The sequence below is a fragment of the Manduca sexta genome, chromosome 28 (assembly GCF_014839805.1).
Source record: "Manduca sexta isolate Smith_Timp_Sample1 chromosome 28, JHU_Msex_v1.0, whole genome shotgun sequence".
Taxonomy (NCBI): Eukaryota; Metazoa; Arthropoda; class Insecta; order Lepidoptera; family Sphingidae; genus Manduca; species Manduca sexta.
Window position 1 is genome coordinate 1,393,549 of NC_051142.1, and position 23,634 is coordinate 1,417,182.

General features: G+C 39.4%; 1 protein-coding gene across 6 annotated transcripts in view; it reads left to right on the plus strand.

Annotated features, from left to right (window-relative positions):
• Positions 1 to 23,634, plus strand: part of LOC115448376 (ecdysone-induced protein 74EF) — a 230,297-nt gene that overhangs the window by 195,218 nt on the left and 11,445 nt on the right. For all 6 annotated transcript variants that reach the window (XM_037444734.1, XM_030175790.2, XM_030175789.2 and 3 more), the window contains one exon: positions 8,349 to 8,552. In XM_037444734.1, coding sequence (XP_037300631.1) covers positions 8,349 to 8,552 — 204 coding nt within the window. The remainder of the gene's footprint in view (positions 1 to 8,348; positions 8,553 to 23,634) is intronic.

The following is a 23,634-nucleotide window of genomic DNA, read 5'->3' on the forward strand; positions in this document are numbered from 1 at the left end:
TCAAAATGTTCGCTACTTTTTTGTTAATTGTTAATATTGTTGAAATTTTGCAAAGGAGACTAGAAATGTAAGGGCAGATTTGTGATATATATCAGTAAAAAACTGCTTTGGCACAATTTTTATTAAAACTAAAACATGACGTAATATATAACTTTAACTTTATAGTGAAAGGAAACTAAAATATAAATGTAATATATCTTGTACATTTGGTAGAAAAAGATAAATGGGCGAAGTTTGCCCGATATCCCAATATGGCCTATTTCTTTACAAGTCGACTTAGGTATGCGGGAAGTAAAAAAGTTGCCCGTACAGTCTACCTACTAATTTTGTACATACATAAATTATTCATACGTATGTCTGAACATCTCTAAAAGAATTGGGAAAATACGCGAATACAGATTCAACTAACTTTAGACTGTACGTTAGTTTTCTATATGAATTACTATTTATGAGAAGTTTTTATTATTGTATTTCTTTTCTATGTACTATAGATAAGATAAATAAATCTGTTTGTCATCTGTGTTACACTAACACAACTTATTAGACAAGATAAAAAATACTCCGCGGCCGTCACAACAAAACTTATGAGCGGACGCGGCACGGCGCCCCATGAAAAATTCATAAAGAACAAAGAGGAAGTGTCGGGCCGCTCAATCGATAGCTCTCAGCTGATCCGCCCAATGTCACGAACGCCGCCCGCCACCACGCCGCCCTTAGCCGACCCCCCTCCCGCCACTCCGGCTTCTACCCACACGCACATCTGTCTGTGAGGGAAAACTTTTAGCCACGGAAAATGGTCATAGCCTGTCATTGACTGAAACTTACCGCTTGTAACTCAATGGAGCGGATGTTAATTGTTTGTTATAGTTGTTATTTAAGTTTGGTTTATAACGATCCTATTGGAAGATGTAGTCTTATGACCTAAATTGCTCAGTTGAAGTTAAATTAATTAAATGTCGACGGTGCTGGGTTTTTTGTCCACCCTGGGTATTTAAAGATATCGAGATTATTGGGTAGATTTTTGTTGAGAAGCATAAGTGCTATACGTCCTAATAGAGACAATCATGCTCAATAGAAATCATTTAATCAATAGAAATATGTCACACTGTTCATTTCCTAAACTACATAAAAAAAAACATAGAATTACGTTTCGAACTTTAGATCTCTAGTACTCGTGTTACACATGCTCCTAAGTACAATTTCCATATTTATATTATCAAGCAGGTCAACATTATTGGGATTCATATATTCGATATCGGAAAATGATACTGCACGTGACTAGACCAAATATTTAATACATAATGCATCTTAGGCCGTGTTACTTGTTGAATGATCAGAGGAGAATCAATGGGCGAAGTAAGTTAACATATGTACCACAGACCACAGAATCCACAGAATTTTGACGTCAAACGCGGCCAGACAGGTTGCATCATTTATAACCTTATATGTTCCTAAACTTATTCTGTTTTCCTTACCACCGATGTTTGTGAGACTTCACCACTTTAGGTGTATGCCGATATCAAAATACCTCCCGTTCCTTATGAGAGTTTTACTTCGAAACAACATACAACTAAATATTATGTCTTAAATTAAAATCAAACGCCATTATCCTTCATATTAGCGCATAGATTTATAAGAGCGTAAATGTTCTTACTGTATGTAGACGATAGTAATCCTTACCAGCAGACGAATACCTCGTTTCGTCATTAAATTATATTAAAAAATATAGCTATAACGAAGGTTACGTAATGAAAATGTCTAACATACCGTAAGAAACAATTCTGAAATATTACACTGTCTACGCATTTAATAAATTGCGCTTAACGCATGAAAGTCGACGGGGTAGTGTAAGCCCTAGGGATTGTCTGGAACTGGCGTGCTTAACTATGTATGATTTTACCTAATCGTTTCAAAATTGGGTTTAGCGTCTAGTGTTTATTTATTACTGGGTGTTGCCGTTTCGCACGCGTGGAAAGCCTTTCTCGCTACAAAAGTCAATAAAACATTGCACGACTTCAACGCCATAAATTATAATCGATTTTTAAATTTCTATTATTTGTCTTGAGAGCAAATTACCGGTTATAAAGCCTATGTGTTAATCTAGGACATGGTCTACACGTGTGCTAAATATCATCCAAATCCATTCAGTTGTTTCTGTGTTTAGTTCTAACAAACATTATACAAACTTTTTATTTGTAATATTGTTAAAAAGTAATATGTAAACGGAAAATTTCTAGTGAAATCATTTACCTATTTATATTTCTCAGCTCATCTTTAATGAATATTATGAACCCATTTCTCTGACATCTGTATTTAATTGTGGCCTATTTATCGGCCTATATTCAAAGCGGCGAAAACAAGGCTATTAGTTGATTATATTAAATAATTTTCATCGGTGGCTCAACGAAAGGACATGACTTTATGACCCAAAAAAGGCAATTATAATATTTGGTACACGCATGTTCAACCATCATATACTTTATAATGGATGCCAGCCAAACAATTGATTAGTAAACACGCTGAGCTGAAGTGTCCGTTAAAATCACCACCTTTACCCAACTGCTACCAAATTATTACAATAAAAATTAACGACATCTGAGTATAATTTTTTGCAAATAAACTTTCACTCGTAATGGAACCCTTTACGGACAGCTGTCCAAATGGCGTATAACCCGTATTGACGGATTGTCCACGCGTGGGTGCGTATCCCACATCTTGCACAATAATATTATTGAATAGGTTCCAATTTGATATAGTTCTTTGAATTTTGACGTGTCCACATTGTGCCGGCTTTCGTTTGTGCAATGTTTATTTTTAGCGCTTTGAATGTACGGAACTATTGTTTACGAGGATTTTAATTGGAATGGTGAATAATGTCGTCGTAAATAAACCGCTGTAACTGCGACAAAATACCGATCGTTTTCCTAGTAAATATAAATACGTACAAGTACGCTATGTATTAATAAAATGCGTATTACTTCTAGATTTATGATCATATTAATTCGAAATGACAAAATTGTTATTCATAGTTTCCAAATATTCTATAAAATTTCCACCGCCAACGCTTTACACAGTTGGAATGTTGAAAAGAAATGTAACCAAAACCATACGTTGCAAAAACTCCATCTCGCCGGCATATCAAAGGCAACCCTTGCAGATCGGGTCATTGAGGCCCTAACGCAACATCCTAACCAAACAATTGACGCGCAGATGGGTGCACACATTGCGCTATGTGCACATTACGTCCCAATACTGCCAAGTTTTTGTACAAAAATGGGTTAGATTGCACCTTGCAGTCCGAAATGCCGCGTCATTCAATGGGCGATAATCTGACATTCATCTCGCTCCGGCGTACCTCTCTTTCTATATTCGATTCATCCTTTGTCAATGCGAAATTAGGATGTCACGCGTGGGTGCGCGGGGTTCGAATGCATAGGGGCCGAGAGCGCAGTGCGCCGGTGTTGTAAGGGTTAATTTTATTAATGAACGTCTCTCGAGTTATTGATCGATGTGTACCTTTAGAGACACATTCATTTTAGTAATAAATGTAGAAAAGGGAATTTGTATGCATAAATCCTGCGTCAGTAATTTGTTCCGTCCTAGTTTTGGTTCGACAATGTAATTGCAATTAAACAGCCCGGCAAAATTTTAACTATTATCAAATATTCATTGATCAATGAATCGCGTTAGACTCATTTTACTCTATGAAAAACAACTTAACCCTAACTAGTGAATTATAATTAAATACCAACACATTTCTAACCTAATCTAGTTCAAAGCCACAATGAAAATAAAAATAAAATTAAATCTTCCTTAAATCATCTCCCATTAATTCATAGAATGAGTTATCAGTCCCGTGCATGTAACCACAATGGTACATGTCGACCACAGCGCGACACAAGTGTTACATTAGTCACACTTGCGAACTTCACAGTTATTCAATAAAATCATCTTAGCAAGGAAACTACACGCGTTCATTCACTATTTTTTGTCCTTGTCTGTGTCATAACAATGAGTTAGTTATATTAAGAAATGGCTGCGAGTATATAACTACATTATATATTCCATTTATTATTAACTTAACGGAACTTAATAGGAATTCTGAAAACTCAAGTTCTGCGGACACTAGCATTTTGAAGTTACGAGTTAATTTATTTATCATTGCCTGATTTAAATATATAAAAAGACAACAAAAAAGTACGTAAACAATAATTTCGAATTGGTTTACATCCGAATTTGTTTTTTAGATTTCAATGTGTGTTTCATTTTATTAATTCTGGCTCATAAATGTTTAAGTGTGATTTTCAAATATTCTCATTTTTACAACCATACAACAGCCCCGCTCATAGAGAGGCCACACCAAACCTGTTCGCGACACTCCAAGTATATAATAAATGTATCAAACCTCACACAGGGGAGTTATATAACAGCATTGTTACTTCTAAGATGGAATTAGCATGTAAAAGAATCGTTTCGACAAAGAGCTTGCCGCAAGGGTCCGAAGATACTTTTAGTCCGCCGTTTGATATTAGGGTGCTGGAATCCAGAACTTGTATGATTTTTATGCTTTCGAATTGGTCAAGTATACCCTTAATAAATTTGGGGCGAGTTAGAATGGCGTATGTGCAAACTTGAATGAGTTTGTCAAGGAAGCTTTATTTAATTATTTGTGATATTTTAGAATTCGGTAGAGTCTTTCTGGTTGGCTTGTCGGCTTTAATAAATAGTAAGTTACATATAATTTTACTGTACAGCATTAAACTATAAAATATTATAATAAATTGCCTGTAAATTGTTATAAATTATTCCTTTTACACAATTATAAAGAAAAGTTTTACATAACAGAACAATAATGTAAGCACATAACAGATATTATTTATATGAAAATAAATTTAAAATATTAATGAAGAGTACATTGAAAAGAATAGGGAAAATACATATTGATAATAAATTCCAAAGAGTTACAGCTCTAAGTACAGTCAACCACAAAAGTAGATGAACAAATTCAAATTTGTTATGTGTATGTTAAAGGGCATCTGAAGTCTGCCAAGCCGCACTAGGCCAGCGTGGTAGACTAAGGCCTTTACCCTCTCAGTAGTAGAGGAGGCCCGTGCGCCGCAGTGGGACAGTATATAACACAGGGCTGATATTATATTATATATTGTAGTTCCACTGATTGCTCTCTATTCCCCAATTCCCTTGTTCTGGTTAATGTATGTGAATTAATTTGACTTCGCATATTTCCAAATTTTAGATATTCTAACCGTTAAATGTTAATTACTTTATGATTATTTTCTCATTATTCCTGCTGAGAATATAATTATGTTGTTAATAAACATAAATCATAAATAAATGTAATAACATTGTTAAATTCTGCGATGAAACAGAGTTTCAGCCTCATTACTAATGGAAGGAAACCTTGAACTTACACGTGTAGGCTTCTTGGTTAAATAAATGTACTAATCTCTAGCAATCACAACGTCGTGGCCAACTAGCGGAGGTTTGTCAAAATTACTTTTGACTAATGTGGCGGGTGGCGAGCGTTAAATCACACATATTATGTCCAGTCAACTACCAACATTTTAAGTACACACTCGCATCACGGCTTTATACCCGTAAGGGTAAGCAGATGTGCAACCGGGGCACCATTTTTTTTTCTATATGTTCGGTTCCATGATCTGATAGAGAGCAAGCCTGTCGCCATTTCGGGAACTAATTTTAAGTTCCGGGCTGATAGTGAGTTGCAAAACCCAATATTACTTTTGTCGACCTGGGATTCGAACCCAAAACTTCGCGGTGTCTTACCGCGCTCGCCATACAACTACGCTACGGAGTGAGAAATTAAATAAGTATCCGCGTGTGGATATCGAAAAGTCGTTAACACAATGAAGTCTCTTGAAAGGAGTTCCCTTTGTGCGAATCGGCGGTCCGCGGCGCGAACGCGTTGTCCATCTAACTCATGGCGGATTATGGTCTAACGCCGTCTCTCACAATGCTCATACACTATGTTCACTCCATAAAGATGGGCCAGATTAAGACCCGGCGGCATTGTGAGCCATAACTAATGGGGCCGCATTCTCCGATGACCGGTACGTCAGACCCCCGGCCGAAGGACCCCGGATCATTATTTATAGTTAATTTATTATTATTTTGATACGCGACTTGAAAGGGTTGGCACAATGGACGCTATTCCGCGTTTGACCGTTGCTTGGTGGATGTGTCAACTGACCGGAATTGGGGCGAGGGGGGTCGCGGTGACCGCTTGGGAACATGAGACAAAAATTTGGCACCTTCGTGTTATGATTGCGTGAAATAAAAACGGTTAAACTTGTAGCTAATGAAAGGATTTAAAGAAAAAGCATGTAAGGTCGCGGCACTCGGCCTTAGTCTTCTCCGACTCCAATAAGAAACTTGTATGATAGGATATAATTTTATATGTTTTAATCCATTCGTTGGTTACTTTTCATTAATCATTTTTAATTAACTGTTATCAAATTATCTTATCTCTCGATTTTCATTCATAACTCGCTGATAGTTCGCTACGTAGACATATTTTATAACGATTATCACACAGCCACTCCTTTTAAAAACATTTACAAATTTAGGAATACTCAAATTATACCAATAAAATAAAACCCGGGCTAGAAAAAATTAAAAATTGTTATTAAATATTCCATCCATTACACGGACACACAAAGGACGCACTCTTAAATGCAACTGGACATTGCTTCCCGGTTCCCGGTTCCCTGTTCCCATGCTTATCCCTTTGAATGGTCAACAAAGGCACAATGAGGTGAGGACAGCACACACAAAGCCCCGGTCAAATGGACACTAGGAAATAAAACTACAACTAGTTAAAAAAATTAAATGACGGTTACTAGCAACATGAGAAAGTTGACCGATTTACATATTAAGATGCTCTCACGGTTTTAAATGGGTTAAGATAATTTTTCATGAATAGATGTTTTTTCTAGACATTATGTTTTGTGTAGAGAAGTTAGTTGGTCATTTTATGGTAACTGATTGATTAACTTCTGAACTCACATAATATTATATGAATATTTGGCACATTGGTCACTTATAAGGACCGAAATGAGATGAAGAGTCCTTTCTGGACTTAACTTCACTTCGGCTCTCCGTATTAAAACCCACAGATAAGGTGAGAACATGATTCAGCCAGTAATGCTGTAGACTATAGTGTGTCGCTGCAGTTTCTACTTATTCATAAAACTTATATGTAACTTAATTGTAATAAAAATAAAATAAACATCTAACATCTTGTGAGAAACTACATCACGTGGGAATCATTAACAGATTCTAAGATTCACCCCATTATTAAAATAGCGAATGTCCAAAGCCGTGTTAAAAAAACCTAAACGCATGTAATAAGCAACCCTCGTAGCCTATACGACCCCTAAATAGATCTGCATAATCGTAAATTAACCCGACACTGCGTTTTTTGCATAACAATTGCGTTGGTCATCTCGACACAAAAACAGGTTGAATGCACTTGCGCATGAGAAATTCTCTAATCTGTGAGATTTGACCGTTGGGCCGATTAGACCCATTGCATTTGCAGGGTTGCATGCAAATATGGATGACCGTTAGCTGAGATAAAGAATGTGATTTAGAGGGTTTCCAACGGATTTTTGCTACAAAAACTGTGGTATTTTATTAGTCGACTTAAAAAACAAGATTATTTTTTCGGCCTGCATATAATTATGTTAAAATGTTTGTATATATTATATGTGGTATAAGTAGTGTGCCTATATATAAAAAATGAATAACGTAATACACAATCATTAGATAATATTATGTTATCTAAATATAATGCTTATGTATTAAATTATAAATACACGTATCCATAATATACACATATTATCTCAAGTCTTTCAAAACGGAAATCGAAAATTCTTTTTCTGGGTCCTCTTTATAATTTGGCACGTGTAGTTTGGACATTATCTATATATACGTAAATGTTCGATGATTTCGGTTGCATCACTGTATACGATAACGTTATCTTTTCCGGAATAGATATCGAACGCTATCACACTTTCTATTCGTTGAATACTTATGTCTCCCTACAAAGTTCTTCCATTACTACTTTTGCTTTGTTTAGATGCAGCGTTTGGCTATGAAAGCCGAGAGGTCGTCATTTTGATTCTGTAATTAGATAATCAAAATTTATGTAATTTGTCCAATTGGCAAGAAACTTATGAATTGGAATTTGCGTCGCCTCATAGGCTCCCCACATCACACGTTGGATGCAAATCGAACACGAAACATCGGCGTGCAATAATTCTATTAGGAGTAAATGAAATATTTACAATGTTTTTGTATTGTTTTAGGCTCCCTCCCGCCATCGCCGGCAGACAGCGGCGTGTCGGATGTGGAATCGTCGTCGTCGGGCGCCGGCTCCGCGGAGGAGCTGAAGGCTCGGCTGCAGCCGCCGCCACCCACGCCCTTCCACACGCCCTTCCTGCCCTTCTACCCCAACCACCACATCGCCAGTACGCTGCAGCACCACGCCGCTGCGCATCCCAGACCACCTGGTAAGTGCAAAATCCATGATTTATAAATAGGGTTTTTAAGTTAGTCCAACAGTCACTTAGATACTACCGTAATGTTGGTAGCCTAGTGTCGCTATTAACAGAGGATTTTAGAACCCAAACCCATTAACAAGCGTTGAGGATCATTGATGTAGTGAACAACACTGATGACATTACATCAATCTGCTTAGAAGTAGACAACAACTGAACAAACAACTGAATAAATAGAAGTGCATAATTGTTTTAAAATAAAGTCCGTGACAAAACGGAAAAAATAGGCGAATAGTGTTGCGATGTCGGACGACGAGATGAGGTGACCGCAGCGGTGAACGCCCCAACAGGAAGGTGACCTTACTCGCTTGCCCGCCACCCGCCACCCGGCCCGCGAACATGCGCCCGCGCAGGGAATTCGGGGAATACGTCGCTCCATCCATTTTGACACTTATCTGCATTTATCGAAAGTCTACGAGAAGGTAACAACTTATTACCGACTACACACAAGAAAAGCTGCGTTCCGGGGTCAGTCAGAGGACATCACCAGGCCAGCATTATTCTGGCGATTGGTAACAGACCCAAGTCGCAACATGTCTCGTTAGACAAGTTTATACATTGCACTGTACATACTATTCATAGAATGTGTATAATAACAAAAAATGCAAATATAATCTTCATTATCGGGCAATATCTGTTACTATGTTACTCAGTTTCGTATCAGGTTTATCGGTATATTTCACAATATTGTTCGTACAAATTATATTTTGATGGATTAGCTGATAATCTATCGAAGATCTTTTATCTATAGTCGCCAAGTCACACTGTAGATTGTCGTATGCAAAAGTTCCTCTAAGTAGATACTTCGCTTTTTTTTACTTTTTAACAATACTTTCACATTGCAAGTACTATTGTGTTCAATTTTGAAGGAAATTGTGGCCAGTTTCAAGAATTAAAATCGGATGATTTCGCCTACTAATATGTCATACAGTATTTTGTAATACTAAATACCATATTTTCAAAGTATTTACTTACTTAAAAATGTCTAGTCATTTCATTTATACAAAAACGTGCGGATCTTTACAAAACCTAAAACTAGTTTCTAACTTTTTATACATATAAGTAATGTATATGAATTTGTGAATATTTTTGCTAGCACAAAATTCTATAAGTAGTTATTTAATTCCAAAAAATCTTTCATATACAAAATCAATCTCCCTAAGCATCATAGCCTAGTTTCTTTGATTCGATTGCTTTTATAACGGAAAGAACATTAACATGAACGAAGTCGTGGGCAGAAGCTAGCTCTATAAAAACAATCACACAATACACCAGATATCTTTACAGTGATTAATCAAGTGTTTCAGACAAATAATGATAAACAGACGTAACTACCCGATAAATAGTTACATTGTTTTACGTAAAGAAAGTATTATTTTAATATGGACAGTGTAATAACATGTTTTGTTGTTTATTATTAACTACGCACCCATACAAAGCGTGCTAACAATAATTATACGCAACAGGTGTATTTTTGCAAAACCAAATCATAAAAATGGGTCACTGTAGTAACTGATAATCAAGGTCTTCGAAAATGCAAAAGGAATAGTGCACGTTACAAACCTTGAGGCAGGAATGAGGATGGACAGCTGGGTGTTGGGACCTTCAGCTACCTTGCTGAACAGTAAATCTGTTTTACATCAGTTTTCTGTAATAGTGTTAGTACCTTATTGTAGACTAAGTTAGCTCTACCAAAGCTCTATCATAACATAATGTCTTTAATAAAACAAAACAAAACTTCATTAAACAAATACTCCTTATTAGTCATAGCAGCTGAATGAAAACCGCTAAAAACATTGAATGTAACAAGCTTCATTAAATCTGTCATTGGAAGCAAACGTTATGTTTTCAATTTCAATAACCTTCGAGCGGTGAATAGTTCTAAATATTCCTTGCAACATTGTTGCAGCTAACAGGACGTACGGTACGAGTGAAGTCATATTGAATGTAATTGTGTTCGCGCAATGACACATTATAAACGATCCCGCCGGACGTTATCTAAATTTATGCGGTGCAGAGCTTTATCACAGCACTTCCGGAGGTGTGCGCCGCTGCACCCTGGCCCGTCGCCAACTGGCCTTCTTTCCCCACTCCAAACGCCTCGTTAATTGCACCGATATATGGCTCTCGGTGGACAATAGAAGCTGTATGTCGCACTTCCTAAAAAAAACATCAAATAAATCCGTATGCAAAGCGTTTTATATCTCCGAGTGCGAAAATACTCGTCCATCCACTGCATTAAAATTGCAATGTTTTACGACCTCGGACAAAAACATTCTTTTCAAGGTCGGTACTAAACAGAAATATCCGCCTCGCAACAAGAAAGCCCACAAAGGAACACTGTTAGAACACGTACGGCTCCGAAAACACTAGAGAATCAACGGCCTCATATGTATCGAAAAGCAGAATGGGAAATTACGTTTTGTCATGGGATTTCCTTCAACCGCAGGTTACGTGCTCCGTAACCAAATCCACGGTAACACGAAATGCCAGTAGCAACGTTCATTACGAATGTACATATAGTGATAAATATAAAAATGCGCATCAGCCACGCGAGCAGGCGCAGGATGCCGTGGCGCGATGCGGTGCGCAGGTTCCGCGCGCCCAAAACAAAAAAATGCGTCGGACGTACGGACGGAACCAGTTGGCATGGCGCTGCATCGGCCATTTAACGCAACTTGGCGCTACACGCCCGTCCTCAGCTATTTGACATTGCGCAAGGTCAGTGCTCCTAATATAAAGATGCAAAAACTAGTGACTAACTGCCGGCGAGCAGTATGCGAGACGCGTCGCCCGCGACGATTGTCGGTGCATGCGGAGAGACCACTTTCGATTGTGGCGCATGTTAATAATGCCTTGTGTGTGCGCGCACAACAATACGGCCCGGCTAGATCCCTTTGTCTCGGACGGACATGCGCTACACGACCAATATTCTAATTAGATTCCACCACGGAGTCGGGACGACGCGACGCGGGCCGCGTGTCGCGCCTCGCGCGGAGTCGCCAGCGAGGTAAAATGTTGTGAAAACGGCAAACTCGTCACTAAAATGATAAGGAACAGGAAAAATGAGTCGTTGTCGTGTCGCGATCGCACGTCTTCACTTGTTTACGAAGCACTTTTGCTACGCTTTGAGTGGGCAATAAAAATAATTTTATTGCTCGCCTACCAGTAGCTTCGACTCCGAGACAGATGTGTCTTCGTTGTCATGCTTATAACTAATATGTTATTTACTCGAGAAAGGACTTAGTGCATTTATTTTCATTTGAATTGCTTTTAATTTAACGCAAATTCTCAACAATTACGTCAACTATGCGATAAAGGTTACAACAGCATAATAAGGAAAATGACGAAACCTAACAATGCTTAGTAGCGAGCGAAATTGCGACAACTTTGAAACAAAATCTCTTATGGAGTAAAACACGCGTCCTAACCATCGCGTCTGGAATTATACATATCCTGGGACCAAAACTGACACCTCCCGATGGTCATAATCCAAAGAACAACAAGAACAGTTGGTGCTTCGTATCAGCCATGTCGGAGGCGGCTGTGAGGCGTAAATCGGCCATTGCTGTAACACGGCACACACGAAATTTCTGTGTTGCAAACGCGAATATTGGGCAACAGCGGCGGTACCGGCGCCGCGCCATTGTCAGCCTCTGGCGAAACGTACTCGACCTTCCTACTCGGATTGGGCAGTCCAAACTTGATTGTACGAGTGTGCATTTCATATGTGTTTACACTCGGTGTGGCGCAGTCTCACTTTGGATGTTCATTTTTCTTCGAAAATCTACCTGATATTGACCCGGTGCACCGCTGTTGAATGCTACTACTCAGAATTGCTTTTTTGGAGACGTTAAAGTCGCGAGACCAACGACCCTATGACACGTTTAACATTTGAACTCGATTGTAAGTTTATAACCAATCATAATTACCCCACATAATACTGACATACCCGAATCAGTTACGAATCAATCCAAATTTAAACATTATGTGATTACGCATGATTTGTGTCGACCTGAAAAACAAAGAGACCGATAGATATCTAGGTCTTGCCTAAGCTCGGATACAACCAGGTTAATTAAAACAAAGGAAACCTTGAATGGATGTTGCCAATTGCCAAATTGTGTAGATGTAGGCAGCACGGAACGTGATCTGTGCGCGTGCGCGGCGCGAGCGCTCCGCCACACGACCCAGTGCAGGGTACACATGATTTTTGAATGCGATTCGGAGCTGGTTGCGTCAGATTATGCGGGCCTTGTTGCGTACAATATACATGACAACAGCGCAGGCCGCAAACCTCGCCCGACGCCTCTCCACTCTCCACATGCATGCGCTCGCTACATAGAGCTCTTTATTCCTCTGTCCTCACTCCATCGGGTTCAAATTGCTCAGTTAGATAGGTGTCGTGACTGTGCAAATGGTCATATCCGTTTGTAAGCCACGAGATCACGAACCACCGACAGGATATGGTAATTTTTACTTTTACAACGCTTTTATACTACAAAATGGATGTAACCTGGTTGGTAATAAACCGTACGCGTATATCGGCATTCGGCACATCGGGAGCGTGAATTCGTAATGTAACATCGGAAATGTTAAAGGTTACCGCAAACACATCGATTAACCGCGCGCTCTCCGATGGTTTGCAACACACGTGCAATTAACACACGCAATGAGATCGCCGCAGGGAACCGATTTAATAGAACGATCGTTCATTAACATCTCTGGATTGTCGATCGGCTTAGCCCGGCTCGGCGGGCCCCGGGCACGACCGTACATGCAGTCGAGCCGGCAACCGCTCAAACATTCAGCGCACGGGGTAAACATGGACGCGTCAATGTGACATTCGCAAACGAAATGGAAATTAAAATGATCGCGGTGTGTCTATTCTGCAGCGCTGCATCGCGATAAGGTACGCGCATGTGTGCGCGCGCGCAATGCGCACGTCTAACGCTGTCGGGGGCGCGCGGGTGTGCGGGCCGGCGGGGGGCGTCGAGGAGCGCGCGTGCCTGTGTGCGCCGAGGTGATCGGCCCGTTTCAAGGGCAATGCAGCGCTAGCGCTCGCCTCGTATTAATAGTAGGCGACTATTTTCGCTTCTCCACCGACCGCCGGGGGACCGGAACGTTATTATTGACATTCGCAAACTTCCAAAACGGAATGGATGTCTCGCTCGCACGCGCACCCGGTCACTTCCACCGCGGCACAGGTTACGAGCGACGCGCCCCACGACCGACCGCCACCGCCACCGCCGCGCCACCACAAGCGCGGTCGCGGGCGCATTTCAATTTTTGGCAATTATTCGTCACGTTCAGCGTACACGAGCACGTGCACTCCCGCGTGCCTGCTGCCCACATGATGCGCCATGCTCCCCGCGTGAGGCAAAACTGACAAAACACTGTCAAAAACCAATAGCAACACATTTATTACATTGCATTTACGGTCAATTAGCAGGTCGAAAAAATCTACTCATTTGTTATAAACGTAACAGCACGTTGTTATTTATATTGTTTGAAAGAACTCTAAAAACAGGTGAGTGTATGTTTTTCCTTATGAACTCACCTAGAGTTGGCTCTTTAAACCTGCAATATACACAAAATGGGTTGAGTTAATTCTAACGTGATTATCTGACGGATATCATCTCGATTTAATTTGTACCTATGTCGAAGTATAGGTCATAACGAGAACGTAATTCGAAGCGCGTGTATCCTTTCCCCAATTGGATTCCAATTAGTCTCAATTCAGAGTATGTCGGCGACGCTGACGTCACCGCTCTAATAAGTTTTCTCTCGGACAGAGTCCGCGGCACCGCTACGTACTAATCGTATAGAGCAGAAAAAAGCTGTCCTTTGTCCGTGCGATGAGCTCGGAGCCCGAGCGCCGTATAAGGAAGAGCCGACGCGCCATCTGTCGTACGTGGCACGGTTGCGCAACCGTCGGCGGCGCGGCGACCCAGTTGCGCGCCGCGGCCGCTGCCAAACGCGCTTCGACTCCTCTACAATTACATATTTCGGTGTCGCAACATCGACGTCGCATCCGAGTTGAACGGCCCGCGACCTTGAGTGTTGCGCAGCGCACGCGCCGCCGAAAGCGAAAGGACCGCTGTGATCCCGGAATCCGCGCCGGTTCCCCGTTACGCGGCCGCACTCCGCACCACCAGCTCGGTGTACGTGACCTATCACCCGTGACACGTCCAGCGCGACCGCAGCGGCACACCAGTGCGCCACTACGTGTCCGTGATTCACAGGGCGGATGACGCGCGGCCGTGCGTTTCGCAACGCTGGTGTGGCGCAACCGCTTCCGAAATACCAGAGTGTGCGAGTGACGCCGGCCGCGGCGGCGAGCGGCGTGCGGTAAAGCGCGACCTAATTCCCAAGAGGAATCTCGACGCTCCACTTGTCCGGAAACAACTTTACGATGGCGTAAAAAGACGGGGTCAATCGGGCGGCCCACATGCGCTCCGGTGGTTTCCTGGCAGTTTTAAAATAATCAGCTCGTCCCCGGCGGAGCGGCAAGCGCCCTTCACGGCCGGCGACCACCCCTGCGCCTGTAAATAGCGCCTTAGCGGCCGGAGTGCCCGCCGTACTGTTTATGCGTCGGTGCCTTAACCGGGTCAGTGTTAGGTCGCTAGCGAGTTGCATAAATAGAACGCGCTGCACCGCGACGCGTCGCCGCCCGCCACCGCACGGTGCCGCGCACCGCCAGTGTCACTCCGGTGCGAGTGATGCGACGCCTCTCCCGACACTTCGAGTCCCGCTGGAGTTTGAGTTTACTAGCCTGCCAAAGCAATTGCAAAACACCTTATTTTTATACAAGTCAATGCTAGCCAACAGGCGGGAATATGGGGCGGTTAAATTTAGTGGGCGGAATTTTCGAAATAACACTTCCATCGGTCGGCGACCGTTGCGCAACTAAATGGAGACAAGTTCACATCAAGTACTCACCGCTGAACCTTCGAGAATATCCAACTGCCAAGGGTCTTTGGAATGTCAAATTAGTTAGCACATACCTATTAGTTGTAGTGTTAAAGGCCGAAAGGGCTTTTAGTTATGCCTTCGTTACCGATAATATAAAAATTCAAGAACATTTTCTATATAATAACGACACAATCAAGTTTCTTAGATAATGGTACATTACGCACCTGGAAACAGTTGCAACGGTACACGGAGCCCTTAATGACAAGCACTGTACAGCGCTCGTCACCCCAGGACATTAGATGTAAAGCATATTAATACTCAGTAATAGCTGCACAAAATGTCAAATAAACAATGTTTACATAATAGAAACCAATCCTAAATTGTAAAAGCCTCAAAACACCAATATTTGTAACAGTAAATTATGACGAATTTCCTTTGCTACTTCCGACACTTCTCTTTTCAAATACCTATTTCATGTCCGGAACCGCAGCCGCGATATTTCTGGTATAAATATTCGGGTAATGGTGTTCACAGAACATCAGATGACCCCTTGCAAATGTGTCGATTTACGTTACAAACAAACCTCTCTTGAGGAATGTCCGCGTAACGTTACCAAATCGCACCTCATCTCAACCTCACCTAACCTCAGCGTACAATGGCGCGCGGATCACAATACAAAACTATAATTAAATGGAAAAAAGTCGTTCCGGCCTGATTGGTGGCTGTCAGGGTCGGATTGGGCAACCGCGGTGGAAATCAGGGGGGCCTTGACCGCCCAACGTACGCCCCTCAACCCGCCTTTTTATGGCTCGAGTTAGCGACAATATTGTAATGCTAACGTAATGATTAAAACATAAAAGTCATGATTATACGACTGTTTATACATATTAAGATAAGGGCAATGTCCTTTTTTTAGCAGAAGGCCAGGGAATGGACAGTTTGGTCACCTATTAGTAAGTGATCGCTACCTCCCATGAAGGCCTTTAACGACATTACGATGGGATGAGTTGATGATTTTATGGAATAGGGATTGGAATGTCATTAACAAAGCAGTATGGGCTCCTGACTTCTAGGATAAAACTAAAGAAATATCCTATCATATACTCATCCTGTGATAGCCTTAGTGCTCACTAAATGTTATGGCTTTAAATATAAAGACGTTTCCTTAACCAAATAGGTATTTGATGTTAAAAATAATACAGCACTTCTACAAAAAATCTATTTTCCCAAACTGCTGAATGGATTTTGGTTTTGAATATGAATGGTTATCAAAATTAACGTCAAACTCCCGAAATTCCATCTCAACTAACTATTCACACGCATATATCAGAACTGGGTTCTAGTAAGACGGTCGCCGGAATCTAATCTGACCGGAAGGCGAAAATGTTCCCTCGACACGCCACACTACTTTATTGGCTAAACCAATCCGCTTTGAACTCTGTTTATCCGATCGGTTTATTAGATTATTTTTGGCATACTCCGCGCTCTGGAATACACGGCAGTGTTTACCGTGCTGCTTTGCATTGATATTCCTTTTACTAGCTTTCCCCTATAGCTTCGTATAAGTTTTAGAATTATCTCACTTTATAGGGATATAGTGAATATGGAATAGTTACCGTATAAAACAGATAATATGCGATTTTTTCTCCTCGTCTTCCTATCTCACCATATTTCCCTTCTTTCGTCAAAAAGTTAATGCTCATTCTTCCTGTAGTAACTCAAGTGAAAACAACCAATGGTAATGACTGACCATCACATGACCCACTTGGTGTGTGCTGACCTTAAAAAAATGTTTATCAGTCTGCTAATTTTCAACCGAATAGTTCAGTAGACTTGCCGGTATAGCATACAAAGTTGAAGACGTTAAAAACAAAGATGGCAACTAAGAATGGGAGCAAGTCAATGACACACTAAAATGACAAATTTATTACACATTCTTATTAGAAAAGTATTGTGTACGTAGAACTTCTACAGAGTTTTCCTTACTGAAGTGTTGAATTCTTGCAACGAAATAACTGATTTAAAACGATACAAGTAAACTCCTGCAATCTCAATTTTTGCCAAATCTAGCTCCAAGAATGTTAAATACATTTCAAATAACCCGTCTATGTACATCGTCCATGCAATAAATACCAGATTACAATACACGGACACACGCATAATAAAGATAATGTGAGATGCAGAGACCGCAACCTTCATCGGCACATATGCCCGACATTTTCGTCACAAACAACCGATACCGGGTCAAAAACCTCAATGTCACATCATTATACGAGAACATAAAATGTTTATATAACAAAAACATTTTTTTTTAATTAAATAAAACATTATTGGCTATGGAAGGTCGACCGTGGCACCTCAAAGGGTCAGGACTATCTAAGGGCGCGATACTTGCAGTATATAATTATAATAAAAAATAATTCCAAACTATTGATTAATACTGGAAATGAAATAAGGTAACAGCAATTTGTGTTATTGCGTATTAATTGTGACAGGAAATCCGGTAGACCAATAAATTTGTTAGGTGCGGCATACTAAAGTTAATTAACAAAGTTATTTATGAAATATCTTAACAGTTTGACCTATTAGGTTGCTCCAATAAGATCCACGGTCCATTGCGAGGAGAAAAACATCCGATATTATTTGTACACAGCGGCCACCGTACAAAAAGTAAAAAATCATAAAGCATAATAGCAATTCAGCCAAATCTCATGCCAAGCCCAACCAGACGAAATCAAGAGCGGCATGCCGTCATAATTTGACCGTCCGCAACGTCTCTCCTTAGTGGTTATTTTGCCGTGTTGTGGCAAAAAAAACATCTCTGCCGCCAACTAATTCCTTACTAGCTTCTGCTCGCAGCACTTTACGCATTACAATTTTACTCCTCCGGAATCAGACTAGTAGTTCCGAAAGTACCTTCATAATCTTAACTCTAGTTTCTCTCTCATTGTTACTGATTATGTGTAGAAAACCAATTACATGCGAAGTTCGGTTATCTATCTGATTCAAAATATGATTCACAGAACGTAATGCCAATGATAATTTTACAAGTTATCTGAGATTTCATAATTCGACGACGGGCAAATTGGCTCGACGTAATAACCATAACGCTTTTAGTGAGGAAGTGCTTTACAGAGCAAGCAAGTCGCTCGGCGCTGGTGCCTCGTCTATCCCAAAACAGTACTATTCCTTCAATAACTGTGAATCACAAAGTACTGCATGGTATTCACTGCGTGTCGCCCTTACATATTAGATATTAACTCATAATACACCGCAATTAATTAATAATTGAATAAATTGAAGTATTCATAATTACTAAATATAATTAAAAATATTTCGCAATGTTTGATTTAGAACCAATTTTGTAAAAGTATTTTCTGAACAGGAGTGTTTTAAACGTAAATGGTTTTCACTTTAATTTGAACAAGTTTAACGATGAAAATGTTTAAATGGTGTATATTGCTTATACGGATAAATAATACGTTAGATGCATGATCAAATAAGCAAAGTGAATCAGTGGCCGGAAGGAAACAGTTGTAGTCGTTTTGCTAAACGTTGGTGCATGTGCCTGTCTATTGTGTCTAACACATTATTATTAAATGTATTCTCCAACCTAAACTGTTATTAACGTAAGTGATGAGTAAAAATTGCAAAATACGTAGGTACCTTCCTCGCAAATTATACGAAGTATTTTCCTTAAGTGGATACCTCTTAGGATGTCAATTATTTAAACGATTAATATTATGAAACTGGTTGGAGTAATACAGTACATTTTGCATTTGTAACAGTGTATTCCTTGCACAATGTGCAAAAATTGCAATCTAAAAATACATGATGTACAAAAGCATTATGAAGTGATTGATCCAACATGGCGGTCCTGCTGCAAGGAAGTGTAGGAATTTGCGAGAGACGTGTTAGAGGGCGCGGGAGGAGTGCGCGGGCGGCGGAGCAGGGAAGCGGGCGCGGCGGTGCGCTGGCGGGGGGCGGCGGAGGCGGTGGCGGGGGGGAGTGACCTTCGCGCGTTGATGCAATGTCGCCGTGTCATTGACCACGCTGCGCCGCGCGCAAACAGTTGCAGCTACCCCCGCCCGCGCGCGGCTCCCTGTACCGCCCCGCGGACGTCTATCGCCCCCTCTTCCCCCTTCCACCGCGTTGCAAACTTTTGCCGGTTTTACGACGTTCGTTTGCATTTATATAATCAAACGCATTTTAAAATGAGGAACACAATCTTTGCCGGCTCTATATTTAAACAGTAATCTACTGCGATCCGCTCCAAAAATATATATTCATTAATCATAGACAAATTGCACACTCTTCGTAAATATCTATCTACTGGCAAAAATAAAACACTGCATTAATTCAAGTTCAGAACTGGTAAATTTTTATTTCGCATCGCATTAGTATTTTAAATATTACTTAAATGACATTCAAAACTAACATGAATTTAAATTTTTAAATAATGTAGGTTACACATAGTGCATAAAAGAGTAATTTAAAGTTGAATGTCGTTTCCTCAAAGTGACACATTCCAATACATTGACTCGGTACACACTGCGCGACCCTACTGCGAAATATCAATATACATAATTCAACATCAATATACAAACATACTTGTTATGAGCGTGCAAAAAGTTTATTTAATTGTTGAATATTTAAAATTAATTTTTCCAGTTATTTTATTAAAAAGCTGAATACATATTGTACAAATGAAATGCATACAAAACAAATTATCCTATACATTTTATTTATTCTTACATCCAAAGCATCGAAATTCTAATTTATTAGATCTTATAGTTTGTGTATCAGTTATAATATCTTCGTACAGTGTATTTATATCTTGGATAAAGTCAAATATATTATTACAATAATGCAATATTAAAAGTAATCCCTTATAATCCATAAATATTTCTCGCATACAACAAAAAATTGTTTACAACAAATTACACACATCGTCGTTTATCGACCAAATCATGTTCTAACAACACACGTAAAACTATAATTGGGAGTAGGTACATTTTATAATTAGTTTATTAGTAGCTTATCCGTGGCTTCTGGTTGACTTAAAAAATCGATGAAACCTAACGTTATGTTAAATTTGCAATTCGATTATGGAACAGATAGGGAAAAGATAAAACTTATTCACGTGAGATAATATATTTTTGACATAATTTTTTACAATTTCCACGTGAAACGGAATGATAACGTATTTTGAGCGACTATATTCAAAAACAAAATTGTTTTTACAGTTGCATACATTTACGTAAGTGCGGGGTATATGAACTCTAGCGCGGATCACCTTCGGCATGTCCCAAACCGCGGGTTGAGGTCATATCGGCAATAATAATTATCGATATCATCGCACTGCAAACAAAGATGAACGGTCACATTTGTCGTGAGGCAGGCCGAGCGCGGGAAAGTCGAAATGTCAAAGGAACGCAACAAAATGGCCGACTGACAAGGAACTTCTATTGTTCCTTAATGTTGATAAATTAATGTCTTTGAAGCTACAGTTTTACTAAAAATTATCGATGTTAAACATAGAGTCACGATTTTTAAAGCTATAGATGAATTCATCAATTTCACGAATCAGAAACACAAGTTCCAAAGTAGAGTCATCCAGAATAACCCGAAGATATCCCCAATAGCATTCTCTTTTTCACGATGGTACTGCTAAATACGGATATTATTATACACAATCAATACGTTATCAATACCTCAAAATTATCTAACGAATGCCATTGCCGATCGCTTTAAAATCCGCACAGAATATTTATTATCACAAGTATTAAAAACGGAACTCTACTTCAAAAACTTTTGGCTAACCTTAAATAAATTCCAATTGATTAGCTATACCCAAACCCGTATAATTATCGCAAAGAGATGTACGGTTAGGCGTACAGTGAGATCCTGACCACGCTCAACATGGCGGCGCGATGCGTTCGCTCTATACAAACACCGCAGCTTGTCTCTCTCATGCAACTGATAAGTGCATCCGGCCGTCTCCCGATAACGCTATCTCGGGGGGCTATCAGTATGAATTATTTTTTGTTACACCTTATTACAGACCACTTTGTTACGTTTCTTTAGTTTTACCGCCATATTGGAATTTTGTTGGATTCGATTACGTAACGGTTTAAAATATTAAAAACATATTATTATCTCAAACGTTAGACAAATGTATACAATTTATTTAATTGACTATGGTAGTTCGAGTTAGATTGATTGCTTTGTGTATTTCTCCTGGCAAGCAGTATGCAGGTAACATCATCGTGTTTCAGTCTGAAGCAGTGTCCATATAGTTACTGAACTGTTTAGTATTTAATAATCGACGTTTTAGCTAGCATTTTTGGAGTGTAATAGGCGTGGCGCATACCACAATCATAAAAAATACATATTGATACAAATATGTAAATATTTTGGATATACATCTTGGACGCAATCTTTTTTATAGATATTATGTGTTGCGCAATTCACGCCACTGTGGTTACTATGAAGACTACAGATATAATTGTATAAACTTTTTCACAACATTGTTTAAGTACACTTTATGATAAAACATTCATTTAATTACAACGTGTATAAAAACATACTTTCAATATGTTGATAAACTAAGATAAGATTGTAATATTACTATATATTCTGCAACATAAGAAAACAAATCATTCGTTTTGCTATTTATTTTTAAATATTTATATCTGTTTATATTTATCTTCAAATCTTTTGGTATAATACGATAATCAATAGGTTTTACATATGTATGATAATCCTTTTTGATAAGTTGGACCACGTCATAAACGCTACCATACTACTCAGAACATTCCATAATAAAATACTTATATCAAATATTTAATATACTAACGACCATTATTCTAATAAGTATAACATTCTAAAAAATTAAACGAGAGTACTTGTAAATGAATCCACTGCACCAGAAAATAAAATCTCTAATCGATCCTCAATTGAAATATTCCAAACTATGCATAGCTCTACTAAACACAAAACATAATACCTACTACCGCCATCTATGAAACAAAGTGCGCATCAAACAGCGCCATCTAAGCGAAACGTTTAGCATTTAGAGTCGAGTGCGTAGGTGACAAAAATGCGAGATAAGTAGGAACTTCCTATTTAGATAATGAGTACTGGAGACTGCGTTCATGAACCTTAATTACGTGCCCAAACGTGGATATAGCTTAGGTAGTGTTTTAGCTCGGGGTGACAGGATAAAAAATATAAATACTTTTAAAGACTAAACAATGGCATCGTGGATATGAGTTAAGTTAGTTTTCCTTGCGATTCGTATATAAATCTAGTGATAATTATTATTTAATATTGTTTATACCTTCAAAAATATTTGCGAGTTTTATTGACACTGATATCTTATTTGTGGAGATTCCAACTGACTATATACCTAAATGGCAATGAGAATATATCAGAAAACTACAAAGACTTAATTACTTTTAATTACAATTAAGCGAGATTCAGGCATAATTTGTATTCAAAGACCGGTTATTATATAAATTATCTTGTGTAGGTAATACCACGTGTTTTTTAAGGGTCATTATGACCCTAAACGTCTGTGTAACAACCGCAGTGCAATACGGTACGTACTATGTAATCCAATGGTGTTACAATTTTCTCAGACGTGGGTCTATATGGCCAGCTATCCACGTCATTCAATTGTACGTATTAAAATAAAACCAGACTTACAATAAAGGTGGGTAAACAGGCGCGTTCGTCACCATTCTGTCATAGGCTATGCTAACAACGCATGAATACAAGTAATTTGTACAGATGCCAATTATATTTGCCACATTCGGTATGTGTATTATGAATTTAAACAGTTTTCCTTATTTACATGGAATCCTTCCGCCATACGGTTCTTGGTATATAAAAAAACTTATATTGTTCATTTTACGTATTGAATTGGAAAGGAGTTATATCAATAACCGAGTCTGAAATTGGGTGAATATCTTGGCTTGATTTGTAGATTGTACGGTCAACGTCAGCTCTTCTCTTTTCTTTGCCGCAAAATTAAGCTTTGGTATAATTTGCCACTGGTTCTCTCCTTCCCATAATCCTGGGTCGTTCGGCCGAAGCGTGAAGAAGCTTCAAGTAA